The sequence below is a fragment of the Cervus elaphus genome, chromosome 19, assembly GCF_910594005.1.
Source record: "Cervus elaphus chromosome 19, mCerEla1.1, whole genome shotgun sequence".
NCBI lineage: Eukaryota > Metazoa > Chordata > Mammalia > Artiodactyla > Cervidae > Cervus > Cervus elaphus.
Window position 1 is genome coordinate 52007618 of NC_057833.1, and position 16747 is coordinate 52024364.

General features: G+C 40.5%; 1 protein-coding gene across 2 annotated transcripts in view; it reads left to right on the plus strand.

The window, feature by feature from the left end:
- The first annotated feature begins 15612 nt into the window (after nucleotides 1-15612).
- Nucleotides 15613-16747, plus strand: part of ILDR1 (immunoglobulin like domain containing receptor 1) — a 32769-nt gene continuing 31634 nt past the window's right edge. For both annotated transcript variants that reach the window (XM_043874604.1, XM_043874606.1), the window contains exon 1: nucleotides 15613-15859. In XM_043874604.1, coding sequence (XP_043730539.1) covers nucleotides 15805-15859 — 55 coding nt within the window. In that variant the 5' untranslated portion in view covers nucleotides 15613-15804. The remainder of the gene's footprint in view (nucleotides 15860-16747) is intronic.

Here is a 16747-nt window from a genome sequence, read left to right on the forward strand (position 1 = left end):
AGCATTCTTTGGCATTGCCTTTCTTAGGGACTGGAATGAGAACAGTCCTGTGGCCACTGCTGAGTTTTCCAAATTTGCTGGCATATTGAGTGCAGCACTTTTATAGCATCATCTTTGAGGCTTTGAAACAGCTCAACAGGAATTCCATCACCTCCACTAGCTTTGTTTGTAGTGATGCTTCCTAAGGCTCATTTGACTTCACATTCTAGGATGTCTGGCTCTAGGTGAATGATCACATCATCATGATTATCTGGGTTGTGAAGATCTTTTTTGTACAATTCTTCTGTATATTCCTGTCACCCTTCTTAATATGTTCTGCTTCTGTTAGGTCCATACTATTTCTGTTCCCTTGGTATCTCTAATTTTCTTGAAGGGATCTCTAGTTTTCCCCATTCTATTGTTTTCCTCTATTTCTTTGCACGGATCACTGAGGAAGGATTTCTTATCTCTCCTTGCTATTTTTTGGAAGTCTGCATTCAAATGGGTATATCTTTCCTTTTATCCTTTGCTTTTTACTTCTCTTCTTTTCTCAGCTATTTGTAAGGCCTCCTCAGACAACCAATTTGCTCTTTTACATTTCTTTTTCTTGGGGATGGTCTTGCTCCCCGTCTCCTGTACAATGTCACAAACCTCTGTCCATAGTTCTTCAGGCACTTTGTCTATCAGATACAGTCCCTTAAATCTATTTCTCACTTCTACTGTATAATTGTTAGGGATTTGATTTAGGTCATACCTGAATGGTCTAGTGGTTTTCCCTGCTTTTTTCAATTTAAGTCTGAATTTGGCAATAAGGAGTTCATGATCTGAGCCACAGTCAGCTCCCGGTCTTGTTTTTGCTGACTGTATAGAGCTTCTTCATCCTTGGCTGCAAAGAATATAATCAATCTGATTTCGGTGTTGACCATCTGGTGATGTCCATGTGTAAAGTCTTCTCTTGTGTTGTTGGAAGAGGGTGTTTGCTATGACCAGTGCATTCTCTTGGAAAAATTCTATCAGCCTTTGCCCTGCTTCATTCTGTACTCCAAGGCCAAATTTGCCTGTTAATCCAAGTGTTTCTTGACTTCCTACTTTTGCATTCCAGTCCCCTATAATGAAAAGGACCTCCTTTTTGGGTGTTAGTTCTAAAAGGTCTTATAGGTCTTCATAGAACTGTTAAACTTCAGGTTCTTCAGCATTACTGGTTGGGGCATAGGCTTTGATTACTGTGATATTGAATGGTTTGCCTTGGAAATGAACAGAGATCATTCTGTTGTTTTTGAGATTGCATCCAAGTAATGCATTTTGGACTCTTTTGTTGATTATGATGGCTACTCCAATTCTTCTAGGGGATTCTTGCCCACAGTAGTAGATATAATGGTCATCTGAGTTAAATTCACCCATTCCAGTCCATTTTAGTTTGCTGATTATTTAAATGTCCATGTTTACTCTTGTCATCTCCTGTTTGACCACTTACAATTTGCCTTGATTTATGGACCTAACATTCCAGGTTCCTATGCAATATTGCTGTTTACAGCATCAGACTTTGCTTCCATCACCAGTCACATTCACAACTGGGTGTTGTTTTTGCTTTGGCTGCATTCCTTCATTCTTTCTGGAGTTATTTCTCCACTGATCTCCAGTAGCAATATTGGGCACCTACCGACCTGGGGAGTTCATCCTTCAGTGTCCTATCTTTTTGCCTTTTCATACTGTTCATGGGGTTCTCAAGGCAAGAATACTGAAGTGGTTTGCCATTCCCTTCTCTGCTGCTGCTAGTGGACCACACTTTGTCCCTTCTCCCGTGGACCACATTTTGTCAATATTCAGCAAGAGTACTGAAGTGGTTTGCCATTCCCTTCTCCAGCATGACCCATCCGTCTTGGGTGGCCCTACATGGCATGGCTCATAGTTTCATTGAGTTAGACAGGCTCTGGTCCATGTGATTAGATTGGTTAGTTTTCCGTGATTGTGGTTTTCAGTCTGTCCGCCCTCTGATGGAGAAGGATAAGAGGCTTATGGAAGCTTCCTGACAGGAGAGACTGACTGAGGGGAACTGGGTCTTGTTCTGATGGGTGGGGCCATGCTCAGTAAATCTTTAATTCAATTTTCCTCGCTATATTCTTATTTTACTTGGTGCTTTTCACAGTGGTTACAGAGGAGGGTGAGGAAGTTGAGGAAGGCAGAGTTCTCTGATATTCTCATTGTTTCAGTTTTAGTCAGATATTGTGAACTAGTGTTCTCTAGTGTTCCCATCCCTCCGTCAAATCTAGCACTGGGCTAGAACCTACTCTTGAATTTTTCTGAGGGGTAAACATGGTTTTTCTGCCTTCTTCCCCCAAGTGGCAATGGGCTCCCACCAGTGCCTCACAGACACAGTTTTTGTTTCCATTATCCCTGCAGATTAAGCCTTTTGTTCCCTAAGGGAGATAAATGGATTTGGGCAGAGTTTTGGCAACAACTTCTCATCCCCATCATTCACTCATTCCTGTGAGGAAAATTTCTTCAAGATTTTCTCCAGTTTTTCTTGTGAGTTCCTGGTGATGTTCTTACAGAAAGACCCTGCAAGAAGATGAGAACCCCCAGGGGCCTCACTGTATCACACCAACCTGCACTCAGTCTTTAGCAACTTATTACAATTTTCCAGCTGATTCTTGTTGACATGAGGCATCTGGAGACCTCTACCCCAGGTAATTGGCTTCCTGGATGGCTCAGTGGTGATAAATCTGCCTGCCAATGCAGGAGACACAGGACATGCAGGTTCAATCCCTGGGTCTGGAAGATTCCTGGAGGAGGAAATGGCAACCCACTCCAGTATTCTTGCCTGGGAAATCCCAAGGACAGAGGAGCCTGGAGTGCTATAGTGCATGGGGTCACAAAGTGTTGGATGCAACTTAGCGACTAAGCATGCATGCACACCCCAGGTGATCAGATCCTGTTTTTCCATGTAGGCGCTTGTCTCTCCCTAAAATTTAGGTTCTCCTTTTGCCCTGCCATGGCAGTTCTAAGAATTCAAGAGTCTTCATTGGTTTGCAGTTTATCCATCATTTTCTTATTGTTAGGGTGGGAAGAAGTCTCCTTATAACTTTCTACATCTTCTGAGTTGAAATTAGAATTAATCTCTATAATTTTTTATGTACAATTTCTGGGCTCAACAAAAATGACCAGATACACAAGTTTGCTGAATACAAGGTTAGTATACAAAATCAACTTAACTTCTATATACCAACCACAAATAATAGAAAAAAGTTTTTAATGATACAGTTTGCCATCAAACAATATCAATAGAAATAAACCTCATGAAGATGTATGGTATTTCTATCCAGAAAAAAAAAACCCTAAAGGAATTATTAAGAGAAATTGAAAATATAAAAATAAATGGAGATATTAGAGGGCTCAAAATATAAAGTGATTGATTTCCCAAATTGAGCTATTGATGAAAGGCAACCCCAAATAATACCCTAGTAGGTTTTTTTCTGGAAATTATCACACTGATTCTAAAATATATGTGGAAATACAAAGAGCTAAGAATAGTTTAGTCAGTCTTGGAGAAAAAATGAGGTAGAAAGACTTGCTATAGCAGATATCAGGGTTTTTTATAAAGTTCTGATGAAAAGAATATAATACAGGCACAAATACAGACAAATGAATAGACCAGTGGGAGAGAATAGAGAATCCAGAATCAGATACACACATGTATCAATACTTGATTTTTTTAAAAAGTTGACACTGCTGAGCAGTGGAGAAAGGAATTAATTTTCAGTGATTAGGCTTTGTCAATTGGATATTCACATGAGAAAAGATGAAATTTAACTCACCCTTCCACCCCCTGGCTAATTCACACCTTAATTCTATGTATGATAGACTTAAAAGTAAAAACCAAAATATAGTCCTTCTAGGAGGCAACAGAGGAGAATATCTTCATGAACCTAGAGTAAGCAAGTATTTCTTAAATAAAATAGTAGACTCTTAAGTGCATTCAAGGAAAAGATTTACAAATTTATATATAATAAGTAAATAAAAACATTAAAAAATTTGTTCATCAAACAATATCATTAAGAGAGCACAATGGCAAGTCAAAAATAGGGAAAAGACATTTTTAACCACAGAAAGGACTATACCCTGGACACAGAAGAAACTCCTAAATATCAAGAAAGTGATAGAAAAATAAGCAAAAGATTCCACTAACGCCAAAAATAAGATATCCAAAAGGCCAATACATATGAGAGAGTGTTCAGCTTCATTAGTCATTAGGGAATGCAAATTAAACCACAAGGCAATACCATCACACATCCACCTATAGAGTTCTACTTGAAAAGACTGTCGGATCCAAATATTGCCACAGATGCGGAACAATGAAAACTTTCATACACTGATATACGGGTATGTGGATAAATTTGGAAAAAATCTTTGGTGTTTTCTATGAAGATTCAACACATGCTTATTCTACTGGTAATCTATTGTTGCATAATAACAATACTGTTTAGTAACTTTAAATAATATATATTCTCTTATTCTTTCTGTGGGTTAGGAATTTGACAGTAGTTTAGCTATAGAATTTTGGGTTCAGGGTCTCTCAGAGTTTAGCTAAGATATCAGCTCTTCTGAAGACTTGACTGCTGCTAGAAAATTTCCTCCCAGGATAGCTCACTCACACATCCATTGGCAGGAAGCCTTGCTTCCTCAGTATGTGGGCCTCTCCATAGGACTACCTGAGTATCTTCATAATATTGCAACTGGTTTCCCCCGGAGGAGACAAGAAAGAAACTGTAAAGCCTTTTAGGGCCTAGTCTCAGAGGTAACACAGTGTCACTTCTGTTATTTTATTCATTAGAAGTGAGTCACTGAGTCAAGCCTATACTTGAGGGTCATGGATTTAGGCTCCCCCTTTTGAAGACAGGAGGGTCAAAGACTTCATGGACATATATTAAAATCATCACACAGAAAAGGGAACCTGTTACACTGTTGGTGGGAATGCAAATTGATACAGCCACTATGGAGAATAGTATGGAGTTTCCTTTAAAAACTAGGAATAAAGCTACCATATGACTCAGCAATCCCACTATGGGGCATATACCCTGAGGAAACCAGAACTAAAATAGACACATATACCACCAGTGTTCACTGTAGCACTATTTATGATAGCTAGGACATAGAAGCAACCTTGATGTCCATTGGCAGATGAATGAAAAAGGAAGTTGTGGAACATATACACAATGGAATATTACTCTGCTACAAAACGGAATGCATTTGAGTCATTTCAAATGAGGTGGATGAACCTAAGAGCCTATTATACAGAGTGAAGTAAGTCAGAAAGAGAAAGACAAATATCATATATTAATGCATATATGTGGCGTCTAGAAAGATAATACTGATGATCCTACTTACATGGCAGCAAAGGAAACAGACATTTTGGACACACTGTGGGTAGGAGAGGGCGGGATGATATGAGAGAGCAGCACTGAAACATATGCATTACCATATGTAAAATAGCCAGTGGCAGTTTGATATATGACTCGGGGACCCACAGCCAGTGTTCTGTGACAACTGGGAGGGGTCAGATGGGGAGGGAGGTGGAAAGGGGTTCAAGAGAGAGGGGACATATGTGTACCTAATGCCGATTTATGTTGATATAAGGCAGAAACCATCACAATATTATAAAGAAATTATCATCTATTTAAAAAAACAAAATCACCACATATAACCTAATCACCCTATAACCTAATCACTTGACCCTGAATTATAGAAGCAAAAATGGGTTGGTATATGGCCTCCCAAGCATTTATGAGTATTTTATACCATTGTTACTCGTAATAGCCAAATTGTAGAAACAAATAAAATATCTATCAACAATATAATGGATAAATAAATTATGGTGTATTCTAACAATGGGAAACTATTCAGAAGTGAAAATTAGTAAATTACAGATTAATAAATTATAGGTACATGCAAAACCATAGATGAATCTCACTAATTCTTTTGCTTGCTAACTTTTTGCTCACTAATATTAAGTCAAAGAGAAAAACTAAAAAAAACTGTAATATTATTTCCTTTATATAAATGTTAAAAGAGGCAGAACCAGAATACAGTGGAAGAAGTCAAGATGGTGGTTACCTCTGGAGAAGGGGAAGGAGGGAATGACTAACAGGGGTAATGAGGAAGACCTTCTGAAATGGTGTTAACTGATTTATAACTTGCCTAGAGTAGTGGTTGCAAAGGTGTGTTTATAGTGTGATATTTCATTAAAAAATTTTTTTTCATTTATTTTTATTAGTTGGAGGCTAATTACTTTACAATATTGTAGTGATTTTTGCCATACATTGACATGAATCAGCCATGGATTTACGTGTGTTCCCCATCCTGAGATATTTCATTGAGTGATACACCTTTTATTTGTGCAGATTTCAGAATTGTTTTATGCTGTAATTTGGAAAAATTCTAAAAGCTACCAAGAAAGGAAAAATAAAAATACTCTTCAGGCAAAACCAAAACAAGTCTTTGTGCTAAATTTGGCTTGCAAGTAGCCAGTTTGTAATATCTGCCTTAGACCAGGGTTGGCCTCAAACTATACGGGTTACAGTAGCCTTTGATGAGAGAAGGCAATGGCACCCCACTCCAGTACTCTTCCCTGGAAAATCCCATGGACGGAGGAGCCTGGTGGGCTGCAGTCCATGGTGTTGCTAAGAGTTGGACACGACTGAGCGACTTCACTTTCACTTTCATGCATTGGAGAAGGAAATGGCAACCCACTCCAGTGTTCTTGCCTGCAGAATCTCAGGGCCGGGGGGTGGGGGTGGGGTGTGGGGGGGGGTGTGGGGGGGGCGGGGGCGCGGGGGGAGCCTGGTGGGCTGCCGTCTATGGGGTCGCACAGAGTCAGACATGACTGAAGCGACTTAGCAGCAGCAGCAGCCTTTGATGGTATCATAAATCTATTCCTGTAGAATTTAGAATAGTTGAATGTTGATTCTGGAAGAGAACTTCTGGATCATTTGACCCACTGATTTTGCAAACCCTACTATCAGGCAGGGGCAACCCCTTAGATATTTCACAGAATAGTTTCTCAGAACACAGTTTAAAAACTACTGATCTAGTTTAACTCGCTTTTGCTACAAATAAAGAAACAGGCTTAGAGAGCATATGTTACTACTGTTTTCATTGTTTAGAGCTATTACTTTGTGGTAATGACCTGATATTCACTGCCATTTGAAGGCACTGTGCTGCCCTGATGGAGAAGCCAAAAAAGGGGGAAAGTTACACATATAAGGACCATGGTTTTTGAAGTAGAGACTCGTATTCTGTCACTTGAGGCAGTGGCAAAGCAAAGTTACTAAAGAGAAGCTGATATGGGAGATGTATTGGAAAGTGTTTCATTTAGGGACTGCCCTGGGGAATACCCTGATTGGCAGCAAATATTCGGGGCAGTCTCTGATCCAGCTCACCCTTCAGTTAGCTCCTCAACTCTGGCTGCACATTAGAACCACCTGGGAACTTAGAAAAAAAAACAACGAAAAACTTTTTCCTGGGCCTCCCCCAAGGACTATTGAATCAGAGTCTGGAGTATGCTGCAAAGAACTGGATATTCTGATTCTTATCGAGCTTTACAGAGATGTGCATGGATTGAGCTCATTTTCTCAGAGAAGCTTTGAGTTTACACAGCCAACCGGGCATTGACAAAAGAGAAAAAAACATTAGAGAGAGAGAGAAAAAAAAAAAATCCCTCTCACGGTAGCAAAACTGTGGGCTTTCTGCCTTGGTTGCTATGACCTGAGAACATGGACCTGTTGTCTATGGCTCCAGCCTCAGGAATGCAAAACCCTTCTCCCCTCCTTAGAAGAAAATACTGAGAGAACCACATTCTTAGGCCTTTCAATGACAAGTGTGATTAAAGAATGAGTTTCATTCTTTGGCAGAACATGGAGTCTATGTGCTCAGAATCAGCAGAGCTTGGCAGGACCTTTCTCTGAAGGAGGTCAGTCTTAAAGATGTGTTGGCTCTGTGTTTCTCTGTCCAGTCAAGGAACCCTGATGTCTCCTAATCTGGCTTCTTCTCACCTTTGAACTGTAGAATGCCAGAGGTGGGAAGGACCAAGAAGGTTATCTTATGCAGTTTCCCATTTGATAGATAAAAACCTCTATGCCCAAAGTGACTTACATAGAGTAACACTGAATGCCAGTGGAAATGTCATGACACAAACACTTGGTCTGATTCTACATCCAGTGCCCACTCTCTTTTTTTGTCTTGAAAAGTATTTTAAACACAAAATATTCCAAAGATACAGAAGAGTTACAAAAAAATAACTCTTACAATACCAGTTATAAAAAATAATGTAACTGGTACCACTTATACCACCTAGATGTAACTGATTTTACACTTTTAGCATATTTGTTTCAGATATTTAAAAAAATAAAACATCACAGATTCAGCTAAAGTCCCTTTCATTTCTCTTCTCCCTCCCTCTCAGGAGTAACAACACCCTAACACTGGTGAATCCCATTCCCCTGAACGTTTTATACTTTGTTCTACATATAAATGAATCTTCCATAACACTGCACGATATTGTTTTGTGTCTTAATATTTGACAGAGAAGTATCTTGCAACTTCTTTATTTATATAGCATTATATTTTTAATGTTCATCTGTGGCATAGACCTAGTTAATTAATTGTAACAATGGCATATTATCTCATTCCATTTATAAGCCCCATATTATTATTTCCCTCTAGTAGAAAGTTGTTTCCAAGTTTTGCACAAATTGCTTTGCAATGAACACCCTTGCACATGTGTGCACAAAATTTAGAATATCTATGGAGTAGAAACCTAGAGGGGAATTACAAGATCCTAGGATATGTGCATCTTTAACTTTACGAGGTTTTGTCAAATTGTTCTCTGAAATGGTTAAACCAATTTACACTTCTCACATCTTTACCAATACTTGGTAGGTTTAGTCTTTTACATTTTAAACAATTTGTCATATGTGAAATAGCATTTGTTATTTTAAATTTCCAATTTTTGATTACTTGTTAAGTTGAATATCTTTTAATACGTGTAATACTACATCAGTTCAGTTCAGTCACTCGGTCGTGTCCGACTCTTTGTGACCCCATGGACTGCAGCACGCCAGGCCTCCCTGTCCATCACCAACTCTCGGAGTTTACTCAAATTCATGTCCACTGAGTCGGTGATGCCATCCAACCATCTGTTGTCCCCTTCTCTTCCCACCTTCAATCTTTTCCAGCATCAGGGTCTTTTCAAGTGAGTCAGTTCTTTGCATTAGGTGACCAAAGTATTGGAGTTTCAGCTTCAACATCAGTCCTTCCGATGAAGGACAAAGTCAGAATACTAAGAATACTAAGTCAGATTTCCTCTAATGTGCGTGGGATTTGCAAGGTCTTCTCATTGCAGTGGCTTATTTTGTTGCAGAGCACGGGTTCTAGGGCATGCAGGCTTCAGTAGTTGTGGCATGTGGGCTCAGTAGTTGCAGCCTATGGATTAGTTGCTCCGAGGCATGTGAGATCTTCCTGAACCGGCATCGAACCCGTTTCTCCTACATTGGCAGGCAGAATCTTTATCACTGAGTCACCAAGGAAGCCCTGCAAATATATATTTTAGAGTCATATTTTCCAAATGGATGTTGCTGGTTGTACAAGCACAAGTGACATGAATATATTGACCTTGTTTCCAGCAACCTTTCTTGTTAGTCCTTATAAATAATTTACAAATTGTCTTCAATGTTCTGTGTAGATAATCATAAAACTGTGAATAACAACATTGTTATTCTTCATTTTCAGGCTTTTACTTTTCATTTTCTTATTATACTAGTTATGCACGTGTGCATACTCATCACTTCAGTTGTGTCTGACTCTTTGTGACCTTATGGACTACAAGCCCAGCAGGTTCCTCTGTCCATGGGATTCTCTAGGCAAGAATACTGGAGTGGGTGGCTGTGCTCTCCTCCAGGGGGTCTTCCCGACTCAGGGATCTAACTCACGTCTCCTGCATTGCTGGCAGATTCTTTACCGCTGAGCCACCAAGGATGCCCCATACTAGTTTTAATATCCTGTAAAATGTTGAATAGGAGTGGTAATAATAAATGTTATTTGTTCTCAAACTCCTTTCACTAGATTGTACCACCTCCTGCTTTTAGCCCTACTCCAAGATAAACTCTCTTGTTAAATCCCACTAATCCAGAAGATTTCTCAGTCTCTACTAGCCCAGACCTCCCTATACAGGTATGCAGCTTCTACTAACTTCATCTAATCAATCCCACTTAATAAAGATGTCCAACCATCCACAGGAGTTTCATTTGGATGATTGACTATTCTCTCAGGTGCCATGTGTCTGAAGTGACTCAAAACTTATCTATATATCTATGTTCTTTAAAGGCATCACCATCCACCTAGGCTCAACAGTCAGAAGCATATTCTTCTCTCAATTTCCACATCTTATTTATTAGCAATTTTGTCAATTCTATATTCTAAATATCTGCCAAAGTATTCTCTCCTCTCCGTTCCCAACACTAATGACTGGTTTAAGCCCTCATTGACTATAGTAACAGTTTCATAACTGGTCTCCCTACCTTTCATTTCAATTTTCACCTACCATTCTTTTTACTGCTGCCAAGTTTCTTTCTAAAGATAAGCTTTAGAAGTCTGATCATACCTCACCCAGCTTGAAACCCTTCACTGTCTTCCCAGTGTCTATTACATGAAATCTTAGTTCTCCAGCTGGTCATGCAAGGCCTTTTATTTACCCTGGCTAGCTCTCTAACATACTTTCCTACCACTCCCCCACCTTGTTTTATAGTCTAGCAGAACTCAAGTGCTTATAATTAAGCTATGCTATTTCCTGGTCCCATGATTCTTGACATACTGATCCCTCTGCTTGTGTTACTCTGGCAAACTTTTATTTGTTTTCAAACCCAGATTACATGTCACATCCTACAGAATCTATGGATTAACAGCTCACCAAATATTTATTAGTACTACCTATATGCTAGGTGCTATGACATATGCTTGGCATATAAAATGGTCACACACTCCAAATGGTACAACATTAGTTAGCAAATTTCTTTTCTTGCCATCCTTTAGCTTTAACTGTCTGAAGCATAATATTTATTTATGTGCTCTTTTCTTTTCTCCTTTCTTAATAAATATGCACATAGATGTATAAATACGACAATATTCTCAAACACAGAGGTATATGCAGGTATGGACTCAGTATTCAGAATAGTCATGGATACAATTTCAACTCAAAAGTACATTTATACATGATGGGATCATAAGCTCAGTACTTTGTTCTTTTTTTCCCAATTATTTTTATTAGTTGGAGGCTAATTACTTTACAGTATTGTACTGGTTTTTGCCATACATTGACATGAATCAGCCATGGATTTACATGTGTTCCCCATCCTGAACCCTCCTCCCACCTCCCTCCCCATCCCATCCCTCTGGGTCATCCCAGTGCACCAGCCCCGAGCACTTGTCTCATGCATCCAACCTGGACTGGCGATCTGTTTCACACTTGATAATATACATATTTCGATGCTGTTCTCTCAGATCATCCCACCCTTGCCTTCTCCCACAGAGTCCAAAAGTCTGTTCTATACATCTGTGTCTCTTTTTCTGTCTTGCATATAGGATTATCGTTACCATCTTTTTAAATTCCATATATATGCATTAGTATACTGTATTGGTGTTTATCTTTCTGGCTTACTTTGCTCTGTAGAATGGGCTCCAGTTTTATCCATCTCATTAGAACTGATTCAAATGAATTCTTTTTAATGGCTGAGTAATATTCCATCGTGTATATGTACCACAGCTTTCTTATCCATTCATCTGCTGATGGGCATCTAGGTTGCTTCCATGTCCTGGTTATTATAAACAGTGCTGTGATGAACATTGGGGTACGCGTGTCTCTTTCAGATCTGGTTTCCTCAGTGTGTATGCCCAGAAGTGGGATTGCTGGGTCATATGGCAGTTCTATTTCCAGTTTTTTAAGGAATCTCCACACTGTTCTCCATAGTGGTTGTACTAGTTTGCATTCCCACCAACAGTTTAAGAGGGTTCCCTTTTCTCCGCACCCTCTCCAGCATTTATTGCTTGTAGACTTTTGGATAGCAGCCATTCTGACTGGCATGTAATGGTACCTCATTGTGGTTTTGATTTGCATTTCTCTGATAGTGAGTGATGTTGAGCATCTTTTCATGTGTTTTTTAGCCATCTGTATGTCTTCTTTGGAGAAATGTCTGTTTAGATCTTTGGCCCATTTTTTGATTGGGTCATTTATTTTTCTGGAATTGAGCTGCAGGAGTTGCTTGTATATTTTTGAGATTAATCCTTTGTTATTATTTTCTCCCATTCTGAAGGCTGTCTTTTCACCTTGCTTATAGTTTCCTTTGTTGTGCAAAAGCTTTTAAGTTTAACTAGGTCCCATTTGTTTATTTTTGCTTTTATTTCCAATATTCTGGGAGGTGGGCATAGAGGATCCTGCTGTCCGTACTTTGTTTTAGAGCCTAGACCAGATGACACAAAGAAGCACAGTATGGCTAGAGTAGTAACTAAGGGTGTGTGCTCTGAAGATCGGCTGCCTAAGTTTGCATCTCAGCTCTGTTACTTACAAGCTGGGTGATCCTAGGTAAATAACTGTATCTTTGTGCCTCAAGTTTCTCAGCTATAAAGTAGGGACAATGATAGTCTTTGCCACATAGTATAATTGAAAGAATTATTGAAGTTAAAATGAAAAGTGCTTAGAATACCGCCTAGCACAATTAAGTGTTTAATAAATAGTAGCTATTATTATTTTACAGATGAAGACACTTTTGTCTCAGTCACTATCAGCAGGTCAAGTGATTTTTTACTTCTATATCTAGCCATGAAAGAACTATTTGTTGTTCTGAGACAAACGTATACTCTCATCTAATCTTTATTGAATGAGTGGCACATGGTGGCAAAATCACTGGCTCAGAAGAGCTCATGGCAGTGGAATAGAATTTTTCTTTGTTTGGAGCTAAATAATTTAAGTGGAAAGAAACTGTTCTTTCCACTTAGAGTCACTACACACTCTGAGACATAAGTGAGAGTGTATGGTGGTATAACAGCTAAGCTCACAAGGTCTGGAATCAGACTTCCTCACTAAGACTCAAAATTCCACCACTTACCAGCTTTGTCACCTTGGGCAAGTTACTTCTTTGTATCTCAGCTTCCACATCTGTAAAATGGGATTAATAATAAGTTTCTATTTCATACAGTTATTGTGAGAATTTAATGAGATAATCCATGTAAAGCACTTAGGACATTACTTGGTACATAATACTTAATAAGTGGTGAAGAAAAAAAGATACACCATAGTAGACCAAGGACTATATAAAGTTAACCTAAGTGTTCACTCCAATGGAAGCGATGGAGGTAGATGTTCAAATTGACCAAGTGATTTCCAAGAGAGAACAAGGAAATTTTCTAATTCTACTGCACTTGGCATAACTTTTGTTAAAGGTGTTTTTTTGTTGTTATTCCTATGGATATACATACATTCCTATGTAGCCCCCAGTTATGTTTGGATTAGACCACCAGGCTTTCCCAAAACACATTCCATGGGACATCTGTCCTAAGATATGTATGAGAAAAAAGGTTTTATGGTTGAACAATGCTGGGAAATACTGTGTGACATATTCCCTTGGATATTCAAATGTGTAGTAGCAGCCCTAGGGGTTTGACGGGTCCTGAAAAAATGTTTCATTTAACTTAATCCAGCATTTCTTGAATATATTTGATCAAAGAGCCCTTTTCCCCGATATACTATTTATTAACATTCCATGGAACTACTGTTCCATGGAATAAATATGGAGAAATGCTGACTTCAATGAGTATCAAAATGACCTTAATACCAAAGCAAGGGCTAAGGGAGGTAGGTTTAAGAAGAAGAGGGCTCATACGTTTTTAGAGTAGAATTGAAAATTTCCCTAGAACAATTCTCTAAGCCAGGAGACACAAATCCTTCAGGGTCACAAACAGTAAAACACACAGGGTGTTCCTGAGAGCATGTACAGGGTACCTGGGAGGTGGTGGGGAGAATCCCTCACTCACATTGTATCCTGCTGCTCCTGCTATTCTGGGATCCCACTGTGGGCTTCTAAACATCCTGTACTATCTGCCTTTAGCCATGCACTTCCTGATTTTACTTCCTACTTTATAGAAGAGAAAAGGCTACAAGAAAAACATTTAAAGTGGAAAGGCCCTTTTGGGGAACCAGAGGCCAGACCCAGGAGTAGAGGGGAAGGAGAAGAGTTGGAGAGGAGAGATTGAGTTGAAACCTCCAATCAGATTCAGGACAAGGATGCTCCTCTGGGTGGAGGAGAGAGGAGGGACTCCAGTAGTGCCAGGAGAAGAGGAACCTTCTCAGCAAAGTAAAACACGAGATATACTTTAGGAGAAATAATATTGACTTCTAAGGTTGGTGAGCAGAAGGGCAGTTCCCTGAGGGCAGAAGCCATCTTTAGTGGTCGTGTTAGTCACTCAGTCATGTCTGACTCTTTGCAATCCCATGGACTCTAGCCCTCCAAGTTCCTCTGTCCACGGAATTTTTCAGGCAAGAATCCTGGAAGGGTTGCCATCCCTTTCTTCAGGGGATCTTCCTAATCCAGTGATCGAATCGAACCTGGGTCTTGTGTATTGCCGGCAGATTCTTTACAGTCTGAGCCACCAGGGAAGCCCAGAAACCACGTTTAACAGATCTTTATAACTATTTTCATCAGGTAAAAGGTGGTGGCTAGCAGAAAGGAGAATTGTGTTCTTTACATAATGAGGAGCACAGTGAGAAATCCCCAATAAAAGAGAGGTGTATAAAATCTATTTGTATTGTCTACTTGTATTAGCCAATGTTTATGTTACTTTCCAAATTAATGTCATTGGTTGGCTGCTTCCTGAAGGCAAGCTGCCTTTCTCTCTGTTTTGCTTTATCCCTACACGTGGTTTCCTACCAGGGAAGGAGAGGCTGGGATTACATCCTAAATGGCCTGATTTAAAGAGACTTAGAATCCGTGGCTGAGGTCTGCAAGGGACTGCTGAGCTGCAGGCAGGATGGCAAATAATAAAAAAGGACTAAACCAATATTAACGATGCCTAACTATGGGTGGTGGGAGCAGGACTTTTTTCTTACTTCCATTAATGCATATTTTTCTAACTTTTCTCTCATGAACATCCTTTTCTTTTACAGCTTGGAAAATTAAGTCTATTTCTCTAGTTCATACCCTGCATCTTTATTTCGAGAAAATCTATAACAATCGTTGCATGTAAAATAAACTTCCTATAAGTGTGGTGTTAGTGGGGGAAAAAAGAATTTCCCAAGCATGTATGAGTGAATGGAAACATACGGCAGGAAATATTCCCTAAAAAGTTATATCCACAGAATTTTACAAACAGAGGGGGAGAAATTTGCTAGGCATAAGATTTCCCGAGAACTTCTGGAGAATAGGGTAACAGGCTCCGTAGACAAAGCGGAGAGTGGCAGGAAACGCTGTTCACTGAGGAGAATCACCTGGTAGCCTGCCTGGGGGCGGGGGCAGGTATGAAAGGGCCGCGGGCGGGGGCCGGGGGCGGAGCAGGAAGCCCCGGCGCTAGGAGCGGGAGGCGGAGCCGCGAGGAGCGCCCCAGGTGGGCAGGAGGCGGCGGTACCTGCCCGGGGCCCAGGGTCGGTCCACCCGCCGCGCTGCGCCCAGTGAGGGCAAAACGGAGGGATTGCTTTTGGAGAAGTGGTGCGTCGTGGACGGGTCGCTGATGAAGAAAGACACAGTGTTCCAGCAGTCCCTGAGCTGAAAGGGGCCGGAGAGCGCCGGCATGGGCTCGGAGCTGCCCGCACCTTGGCTGCTGCTCTTCACCTGGCTCCCAACAGGTGAGCCATAGGAAAATGGGTCCTAGCCGGGCCCAAGGAGAGAGGAAGCCATTGTTGCCTGGCCTAGCAGAGTTGGCCGCAGGCGGGACAGTGGAGGCCTGGGCCGCGCTCTGGTGGCTCTTGGCACGGGGCGCCAGGATGTGCGGAGACTGGATCGAGTTTCTGCCTGTGGGAACCTGTTTTCTTTTATTACCTTAGGCCTTTACGAAACAGGTGCAACTAAGGAAGAAACTCAGAGCCTCTGGCCTCCTCCTGCTCTCTAGGCACTTCTTGGTCTCTAAAGCCGGATTGATAGAGGCAGAAATGCCACTCTTTCCATTCCTAATTACTTTTTCCTTTCATCTGATACTTGCCATAGGTTTTACATACAGTGACAACCATATTGGCTCAGAAATACACCTATCTAGTTCTGAGAAGTATATGTATCCTCAGTATATGATGGAAAGTTCGATATGATTCAGGATCTATTAATGTTTTATAGGATCACAACGCGAGGTTCTTTGCTAACCATGTTCAGTGTCACTTTTCTACTTTGTATCTGCTCACTTCCCTAACTTTACCCCATGATCGTTGTCTCCGCATAAGTGCTCATCCATCCACCATCTTTCATTTCCTTAACCTCCAGGCCAATCCTCTGTGCTCTGAAAGCATGGTTTTGTGTGTCTCAGTGTATCAGTTGGGGAAATGGCAGGCCGTGATCTGCACGAGTGAAATCAGGTGGGAAGAGAGAGCCTAGTGAAAGAATGTGTAGGTTCTTTCAGCCCTTTTCAATTGAGATGTAGGTGTGACCTTGCAAACCAGAGCCTGAGTTGCCTTGGAAGTTCTGCCCTGTTCTATTTCATTTTACCTTTTTTACTTCCCTTTTAGGAATAGCTACCCTCATACCTC